Source organism: Polypterus senegalus, chromosome 4, assembly GCF_016835505.1.
Source record: "Polypterus senegalus isolate Bchr_013 chromosome 4, ASM1683550v1, whole genome shotgun sequence".
NCBI classification, from domain to species: domain Eukaryota; kingdom Metazoa; phylum Chordata; class Cladistia; order Polypteriformes; family Polypteridae; genus Polypterus; species Polypterus senegalus.
The window spans coordinates 253764772-253775038 of record NC_053157.1 but is presented as its reverse complement, the minus strand read 5'-3'; the positions used below and the strand labels follow the sequence as shown (position 1 = coordinate 253775038).

The 10267-nt window shown below is 42.2% G+C and overlaps 1 protein-coding gene across 1 annotated transcript; it reads right to left on the bottom strand.

Moving 5' to 3' along the window:
- Window positions 1-2146: 2146 nt before the first annotated feature.
- LOC120528513 (E3 ubiquitin/ISG15 ligase TRIM25-like) lies at window positions 2147-9394 on the bottom strand. Its single transcript, XM_039752691.1, has 3 exons — window positions 8810-9394; window positions 4566-4661; window positions 2147-2316 (listed from the first exon to the last, which is right to left on the bottom strand). The coding sequence occupies exons 1-2, from the start codon at window positions 9386-9388 to the stop codon at window positions 4572-4574; spliced, it is 669 nt and encodes a 222-aa protein (XP_039608625.1). The 5' UTR covers window positions 9389-9394; the 3' UTR covers window positions 2147-2316; window positions 4566-4571.
- Between the last annotated feature and the right edge of the window lie 873 nt (window positions 9395-10267).

Genomic DNA, 10267 nt, shown 5'->3' with positions numbered 1-10267 from the left:
TTCTTTGCATTTCTATAACACTTTTCTCACAACTCAAAGCGCTCAGCAATTGCAGGTTAAGGGCCGTCTTGCTGAAGAGCCCAACAGAGCAGAGTCCCTTTTGGCATTTATGGGACTTGAACCGGCAACCTTCCGATAGCCAGTGCAGATCCCTAGCCTCGGAGCCACCCCATTTATCACCGTGTCGATCTCCCAGAAATCATCCCAACTGACTGTACTGCTCCAAGGTCCTCACTATTGTTTTATTCCTTCCAATTATTTATACGTTTCCCTGGAAACAGGACGATTTCAATGGCGAGATCACCGTTCATTCATTTATTGGTTAGTAATGACAGAGTATTTCAGTGCAGTGGGACACGTCATCAACATGAGTTTATATAAGCATTTCCTGCATAACAGGTGACTCATCAGACTGTAGATAAGGGAGCTCAGGGTACAACGGGCACACAGATAAAGAACTGACTTGGCACAGAGAGCAAGACATTGTGCTCTTTATAGTTTGGACATTAAATTAATTCAATTAAATATTAGCAGTTATACACGTAGCAAGAAAGCTCTTCAGTATAATTACACAATGGAAGGTCTGCACTAGAAAGTGTTAACTTCTGATGAAGACGTGTGCTCCTTTGTGTGCTCATCATCATCATCATCATCATCAACTAGACAGAGCAGAGAACGCTAGAGGGAGAGCAGACTTATATAGCGCCTGCAAAGTATAAATCGAGAAGAGAATCTCCATAACCTGAAGAACATACTTGTGAGTCCACATCAGGAGTATTGTGTGTGGTGACCACTTGGGCACGGCTATCAGCAGTGTGTCTTTTTACGGAGAGAGTGTTGACCTTGTTGAGAGGTTTTCTTACCTTGGCAGTGACATTCATGTCTCTGGTGACTCTTCTTGTGAAGTCAGTAGACAGATTGGGAGAGCATGGTGGGTCATGAGGTTGCTGTAAAGGGGTGTGTGGTGCTCCTGATATCTCTACAAAAGGACGAAGGTCCAAGTCTTTAGAGTCCTGATGCTTCCTGTCTTACTACATGGTTGGGAGACATTAATGCTAACCAGTGACCTGAGACGAAGACTGGACTCCTTTTGTACCGTTTTTCTCCGGAAAATCCTTGGGTACCATTGGTTTGACTTTCTGTCGAATGAGAATTGCTCATGGAGTCCCGAATGAGACACATTACCTGCACTGTGAGGGAGCATCAGTTACGGCACTACGGCCATGTGGCGCATTTCATCAAGGGTGATCCAGCTCTTAACATCCTTATTGTTGGGGACCCGAGTTGCTGGAAGAGGCCAAGGGGTCGCCCACATAACACCTGGCTGTGGCAGATAGAGGGTTATTTCCGGAGGGCAGGACTGGACCGTGTGTCTGTCTGGGGGGGTTGTCAACCTGGATTCTGAGCTGTTTCGATGTGTAGTGGGAGCAGCAATGCACTGTACCAGTGCCTGCTCCCCAATTGGACATGACTTGACTTGTTGCTCTCCATATTAGAGAAATGACCTGACAGCACAAGATAAGGTCGAGAGAAGAGAGACGAGACTGGATTTGACTCTTCTGAGTTTTAGGATAGACATATTAGGAGGTGACCTGACAGACAGACAGACAGTTTGGGCACAGTGCCACACCCACCACCTGGATTGGGACCCGAGTGCAGTGGGTGACACCTCAACACCACACTGGAACAGTGTCAGGTTTTTACAGTGGCTGGAGTGCCAATCATGCCATCAACCCCCAAGTTTTCCTGGTATTTAATAATATAAAGGGAGTCTATGTCACCAATTCTCAGGTGACATCTTTTAAATGAAGTTAGATGAGTGTAAATTTCATACATTTTGACTTCCTTACTCAGACAAGTGTAGATACATGAAAAAAGTACAAATGGAAGAAGAAACTCAGATACTTGGTACTGTACCTTTGAAAATATTAGGGGAATATGAAAAGACATTCTGTGTTGGGCTAAATGGCCCGTTCCTGTCATGTTGTACAAACTCCTCAGATCTTTTAAATTTGACTCTAAAGTTTCTCCGGTCCCACACACCCCAGTCTGATCAGACTCCCTGTGAAGTGTCACACTCACCTGTAGGAAGTGGAGATGGTCCTTGGTCTCTGAATGTTCCTTCAGCTCAGCTTCTCTCCTCTTCAGCTCCTCAATCTCCTTCTCTAGTCGCTCAATGACTCCTTCAGCCTTCTCCGTTTCTCTCTTTTCTTGTTCTTTGATCCTCTCAGTCAGTTTTCTGTGGGCTTCCTCAATGCGCCGTATCAGAGTAGTGAAGCTCTTCTCGTTTTCCTCTACCTCTCTTTCCACTGAAATCTGATTGAATGAAGAAAGGCATTGAATTGAGTCACCTAATAAGACTTACAGGTCATTAGATAGTTTTGTTGGCATTTTGAGATTGTAAAGGATAGTTTGCTGGTACCTCACCCAAACAGGAGAATAGAGTAATGGAGGGGTAGTGAGAGATGGGGCAATACGATCATTTAGTATCCTGGGTGTCAGATTCTCTCTGCCAGTGCTCCCAATTGTGTGCCACCAAAGGTGGATGGGATATGCAGTTTGAAGGATAAGCCTTTTAAGGTGCTTTAGAAGTATTTACAGGGGGTTCTGCTCCATTATCCCATGAGGACTTTAACCCAGAAAGGCATGTGTGGTGTTTGTCTCATGTGCTGGGTCTGTTATTAAAAACAGTCTCTCCTGTGAGATGGGCTTAGGATTAAAAAGATGAACCTCTAAAAACAGAACTTTTATACATGCAGGCCACTTTCCTGTAAAGACGAGTGTGCAGGTAGAAAAGAACTAAAAATCTCATACTGACCTTTAAGGACTTTGAGACTCTTGATATCCTTCTGCTGTGAAACATTCTGACCTGTCATTGTTTTCACATGTTTAAAACAACTAATATCATACACTGATCATTTCTGTATTATCTATAGATGTTATTTATTTACTTATTTATTATATTACATATCTATTGACTATATTTATGTATCTAGATTGCAAATACCATACATTGCTTCAATGTTCATATATTGCTTACTGCACGTCAATATTGCTGCTACTTCTTTGTCATGTCTTTGCACAATGTCGTCTAGTCTGTGTTTTAATTTTATTTTTTTAATTTTAATTCTGTTTTTAATTATTTTTAATTTATTATTTGCACTTCATGTTGTTACACTGTGAACCCTGAGCTTCGCAATATCGCCTATCTGTATACTTGAATGTGGCTGAGATGACAATAAAGTTTGCTTTGGTTTTGAGGAAGGGGGCAGAAGAAGAAGAAGAAAAAAGAAGAAGAAGACGTTTTGATAAAAAGCTTCTGTGCTGTAAGGTAGATGTGGGAAAAGAAAAGAAATCTTAGGGGCTAGAGACTTGTGTATATTAGCTGTGTTCTGGTTTGGGGTGGGAGACCAACTGGACACAATGTCACACCCAATGGTCAAAATGCCAGACCCCCTGATCACAATGTCAGATTGAGATATTACACATGAGTATGTTCTGATTACATTTAATTTCATAAACTATTTTTTTTTATTTATTGTCCCCCATGTTTAATCCAATGTCAAACTTAGGGTTGTGAGTCCTAATTTCTCATGTTGCTGTATTTCTAATTCATTCATTTTTCACTGTGACTGTTAACTCTGGCATTGTTCTTATAACTTTTATTTGTATGGCTCATTCTGGTGTCGTAGGTTTTGTGGAGATAGTGTGAACCCCAAAGTGGCCTGGGCCAAGAGAGCAGCTAGGGGTAGTGACAGGTGGGTCACAATCTGATGTAAGTGCGAGTGCCTATGGTCATCAACCCCAAAGCTAGAAATGTCAACCTGTTTTAGGACTTTTCATAGCCGTATGTTACCTCTTATAACTCTGACATACTAGGCAGGAATGGAACACCATAAAGGATGACCTCATTCTCCAGAAAAAGAGAAGAAGTGCTAATCAGGGATTCAGTTAGTAGGGGAACTGAGATGACGGTTTTGGTCCAGAGACTCAGATGGTATGTTACTTTCCTGTCACAAATCTGTTATTGTTCTTTACTTGTCATTAAACAAGTGACATAAGTAAGGTTAATGTGCCAGACCTACTGGATAAAGTCAAAGAGTAAAGAGGAGCAAAGTTGAGGAGCAGAACTGACAAAGTGATCATCTCAGGAGGTCCTCTTGTGTCATGCTGCACTTCAGATAAAACTGAGGAGATCAGAAGGCTTAATGCATACCTGAAATCTTGGGGTAGGATAAAGTGAGTTACATTTCAACCAGAGGTGTAAGCTTAACACGTATCATAGGTACAATAATGAAAGAAATTATTAAGGAAAAGATGGAGCACCACAAGTAAAGAAAAGGAGTCTCAGTGAGCAGTCAGCATGGGTTTACACCGATGAGCTGATGTTTCACTAATTTAACTGAATCTGTAATGAAATAACAAGAAACACCGTTGACAGTGAATTGTCATGAAGGATATAATAAAATGTCTTCTCCCTTTTCCTGCCCCTACATGTCATCACCAGTGAAGTTCTGTCAGCTCTCAGCTAGTTTTATTTCTCATTTCTTTAATATTCCACTCACCTTCATCTACTCCACTGCCCTCCTCGTCTCCTTCAGTTTCTTCTCTCTCTTCTCAAGTCTCCTCCTGATTTCACTCAGCATCACCCCCAGCTGTTTCTGTTTGGACACACAAGAGGACACATGGGGGTCTTATGAGAATTCATTTCCATTTTGGGATTTTTACTCTCATTGGTGAAAAGTAATGAAGTACACCTCTCCTGTCGTAGAGTACATCAATACAAGCGTTAATGAAATCACAAACAGGTTAAGACGTTAACAAGCCAGAAGCCTTGGATGAAGAGAGAGGTTAAACTCCTGCACAAAGCATTCAGATTTGGTGACCCTGACCACCACAGCACATCCAGGCTCAACCTGTAAAAGGACATCAGTAGAACCGAACAGAAATACAAACAACAAATTGAGGATCATTTCGAAACTCAGACCCCAGACATATGTGACAAGGCATCCAGACCATCAGAGAATACAGGAAGGTAAATACAACTTCAACATCAAGTAATGTCTCCCTTTCTGATGATCTAAACAACTTTTACAATAAAACACTTATAACCAGAACTGCCCCTCTGGCAGACGACCAGCCCCTCAGACTTACCTCCGCCGTTTAATCTACACTGTGAAAAGTGAATGCACACAGTGCTGTTGGTCCTGCTGCCATACCTGGGCGAGTGCTTAAGGCCTGCACTGGGCAACTACCTGAGGTCGTCAATGACATCTTCAGTCAGTCTTTGGCCCAGGCTGTTGTCCCTGCCTGCCTTAAATTCTGAAAGACTACCACCCTGTTGCACTCACCCCTATCATCACCAAGTGCTCTGAGAGACTGGTTCTGGCCCACCTCAAATCCAGTCTACCTCCCACACTAGATCCCTACCAGTTTGCCTTTCATCCCGATAGGTCAGCGGAGGATGCCATATCCTCGGCTCGTCAATCTTTCCTGACACACATGGATGACAACAACTCCTATGTCAGGGTTCTATCTGTTGATTTTAGCTCCACATTTAACACCATCATCCCCTCCAATCTGGTAACTAAACTCAGCAACCTCAGCATCATCACCTCTCTTTGTAAGTGGACACTGGACCCCAGTCTGTCAGGTTAAACAACCAGACATCCTCCACCCTGATCCTGAATATTGATGTTCCACAGGTCTGTGTGTTTAGCCCTCTTCACCCATGACTGTGTCCCTTTATATGGCTCCAGTTTCATGATAAAGTTCAAAGACGACACTACGGTAATAGGACTGATCAGTGACAATGACGAGTTGTCCTACGGAGAGGATGTTAAGCACCTGGCAACTTGATGTGCTGACAATAACTTCACCCAATAAAACTGAAGAGCTCATTGTGGATTACCAGAACACTAAAGGCAGCAGACACGCTACTGTCCATGTAAACGGGGCTGAGGTGGAGTGCGCTTTCTAGGATGTCCAAATCTCAGAGGACCTTTCTTGGACAATAAACACTTCCAGTCCAGTTAAAAATGTGTAATAAAGACTTACTTTCTGAGGAAGCCAAAGAAAGCCCGCCTGTCTCCTCTGACTCTGTTGAACTTTTACAGCTGCACTGTTGAGAGCACATTGGCATTACGGTGTGGTATGGCGACTGCTCGGTAGCTGACAGGAAGGCCCTGCAACAGGTGAAGAAAACTGCCCAGCACATCATTGGCATCCTGTTACCAACTACAGCATACACGGTGCCTGCGATTGGCTCACAGCCTCATCAAGGATGACTCACACCCCCATGGACTGTTTACCCCCATCCCATCATGGAGGTGCTACAGGAGCCTTCAATCTCACACCAGCAGGCTCTATAATGGTAACATTCATAACACCATCACCATTCTGAGCTTTCAGACCTTAACACTCAATAGCTGACCTTTTTAAATATTAATAACTTCTGACGACACTCTATGTATTTTTTCGCCTGTTTATATATATATCTATTCTGTGTATAAAAATATTTCATATAACTATATTTATTCACACCATGTGTCTGTACTACTGATCAATATTCACATCTATATACTCTTCCTTGCATTTACTACTTCCAGTAAATTCAAATGTCATAGAGACCAGTAATGGCGCACTGATATAACGATAACGGGCAGTGAGTCCACTTGACTTGATCATTCCTAGTCTTCCTCCTCTTTCTCTGTACGTTTATCATTCATTTGTCAGAGGTTGATGTGCTGTGTCGTTCCTGAGCAGCTCTTCTTCTCTCCACCCTAGCGGCCTGCTTCATCACTTCTTCTGTTGGCATCTTTTCACGTTAAAACTGATTAAGTCCGCATTTGTGTTGCAATTACTTTGTTCATTTTTTTAAATTTTTCACTTAAGTCTTCAATCTGCCTCAAGAATAATTTATGATATGTAGAGCTAGAGGAAGTGATGGCGAAGCTGGTATGGAATGAGAACTGCACCTGTATGCATGTGCCACGCTGCTGCTGAGAGTTGATTCTACAATAAAATAAAATAAAAATAAAAATAGGATTAACCTTGGAGGTCAATCATCACCCCGAAAGCAGACAGTAGATGTCACGTAGTATATGTGTACCAAATTTCAGATTAACAGGTCAAATGGTTTGAGAGCTACAGGTGATTTAAAATCCCAGACAGACAAACGGACAGCGACGTTAGTGTATTATATTAGATGACAGATATTCTCATTTGTATGCTGCCTTATTGCACCTTACTGTTTCATGAACTACTTGCAGCCACTGCCTATTGCACCTCAGTCTACTGTTGGCACTTCCTGGTGAGATGCTAAACTGCATTGACATGACAATAAAGTTGACTCTGATCTAAACAGAATATTAAACTAATATGTTTATATGTGACTGGGTCTACTGGGGGACTCAGATGCTCACAAAGGGGCCTTTGCATTTGCTAGAAACACAAAAATTCAAGTTTTTACCGACAGTACAGACACTTACAATAACGCTCTGTCTGCCACTATCACCGATCAATCCTCACAGTTATAAACCTGTCCAATAAAAAAATCATTAGCGGGTAGAGCAGGATCAGAGCAGACATCTCATAAGTTAGTTTAATGAGACATTTGATGAGTTTGAATGCTCAAAGAGAGAGCCCCGTGGTGTAATGAAAAGTAAAACTAAAGAGAGACTGTGAGGCGATGACTTACCTTACGTCAGCTGAAGTTCAGTTTATGGACTCTTCAGGTTCAGCTCTTCAAAAGGTAAGTTCAGTGGTTGAACATCACCTGCCTGTTCACTAAGTGATGTCAGGTAACAGCCTGGTGGAGTTTTACTTTAAAATGTCTAAGTATTAACAGCTTATTATAGTGGCATGAGGTGGCAAGTTGAACTGTTGTTGATATATTTGTGTTTTGTTTTATTTTAACTCTTAAATTGCCACATACTTGGGGGTTAATGAACCCCTGGACCCCAAATACTTTTTTGCTGCACTTTTTAATAAAATGTCACAATTAAAAAGAAAATGTGAAATTTTAATAAAACAAATATGTTTTTTCATGCAAAGAGCATAACAATTACTACAACACTGATACTTTTACACCCTGCCAATGAACTGTAAAAACTAATTTAAAAAACTACTGCAACAATCAATTATGATATGTACAAAGAGCAACTGACGCCATTGATGACATTCAGTAAATCACAGAGTCAACTGCACTTGAACGGGCTGAACACAAACACACAGAGGTAAGCGCTGATGCTGGCAGGCCAGTCTAGTGCAGCGGCTCAATCAGGGACAGCACTACAGATTGATTTTATTGATGTTGTGAAGCCTTAGGGTTTTGAAGTATGCTTTAGATGACACTGTATGGTGACCATCTACGCCTACACAAGCCAACTACAGCGTCCTCTTGTTAAGAATACCTCATCAGGATCAGAGTGTTAGATATTTCCACAAACAGACCAAGGGCCACTCGCACCCGTGTTACAGACACGTTCTGGTCTGCTGGTTGTAGTTTTCCCATCACTGCCTCAGATACTCTAAAGAAAAAACTAATTAGAGTGCAAAGAAACTGAGCTCGGCCTAATGAGAGCACTCAGTTCACTCGACCGTCTGCTGTCCATGGATAATACTGAGTGTCCCTGGTGTTCCAGCCTTACGCTCCATGTCAGCAGGATATCCTCCAGCTCAGGACTATCCTGTACTTGAAAATTCAGGTTATAAGACAGATGAACAGATGTCTCCATCCATCCATATTTACAAACACCTTAACTCCTGTTATTTAGTTATTTTCTATTAAGTATTAAACTCCACTCACCTGTTTTTCTTCTCTTTCTGTCTCCAGCTCAGCCATTTCATGATTTTTATGTCCAGTCACCGCACACATCAGGCAGATACAGTAATCATCAGTTCTGCAAAACATCTCCAGACTTTTCTGATGTTTCTCACAGAGTTTCTCCTTCAGATTTCCATCAGGATCATCCAGCTTGTGGTGCTTCAGGGCTGGTACTTCATAGTGAGGCTGCAGGTGAGTCTGACAGTAGGAGGCCATGCAGGTTAGACAGGACTTCACCGCTCTGAACTTCTTCCCAGTACAGAAATCACATTCAACATCTCCAGGGCTGACAGAATTCTGAGATGGAGTAGGAATGAGTGTCGTCTTCTTTAACTTCTTGATGACTTCATTCAGCAGATTATTTCTTCTCAGAGCAGGCCTCGTGGTGAACTTCTCTCTGCACTGAGAACAGCTGCACTCTTGGCTCTGATCCCACCAGTCAGTGAGGCACTTCAGACAGAAATTATCTCCACAGGGGATGGTGACGGGGTCATTCAGGGTGTCCAGACACACCGAGCAGGTGAACTCATCTTGTAATCCACACAGCTGGGCTTCAGCCATCGGCAGTCTGAGGAGAGGCAGGCAGAGAGAATCAGTCAGACAAACAAGGAAGTGACTTGTGAAGAAACGAAAGTGAAAGTTTGTGTGTGGTTAGTGAGGAGGAGGAGGAGATTTAAAGAGAAAGCTGAGAATTCATGGAGGGAACATCTGAGGAGACACTGAGGGTGAACAGTTAATGTGAGACAGGAGCTCAGAGAGTGAAGACCACATGGTGAGAGAAGTGATGACCTGTCACAGGTGGTCTGCTAAAGTGTAATTCACGTCAGTGTTTCTTATTTACAGTCATATGAAAAAGTTTGGGAAAAAGTTTGAATTTTTGTTTCTCATTGGCTGAGCTTTCAAAGTAGCAATATGTTTAATATGCCTTATGGACACAGTAGGATTTCAGCAGTGACATGAAGTTTATTGGATTAACAGAAAATATGTAATATGCATCATAACAAAATTAGACAGGTGCATAAATGTCAGAGATATGACATCAATACTTAGCTGAGCCTCCTTTTGTTCCTTTGAGCCTCTCGACGCTGTCCTCCTATAGCCTGTGATGAGTGTCTGGATTCTGGATGGAGGTATTTCTGAACTTCTTCATACAAAATCTCTCCAGTTCAGTTCAATTTGATGGACAGCCTGCTTCAAATCATCCCACAGATTTTCGATGATATTCAAGTCAGGGGACTGTGACGGCCATTCCAGAACATTGGATTTCTCTCACTACATGAATGCCTTTGTAGATTGTGAACTGTGTTTTGGGTCATTGTCTACTTGGAATATCCAGCCCCTGTGTAACTTCAACATTGTGACTGATGCTTGAACATTATCTTGAAGAAGTTGTTGATATTGGATTGAATTCATCCGACCCTCGACTTTAACAAGGCCCCC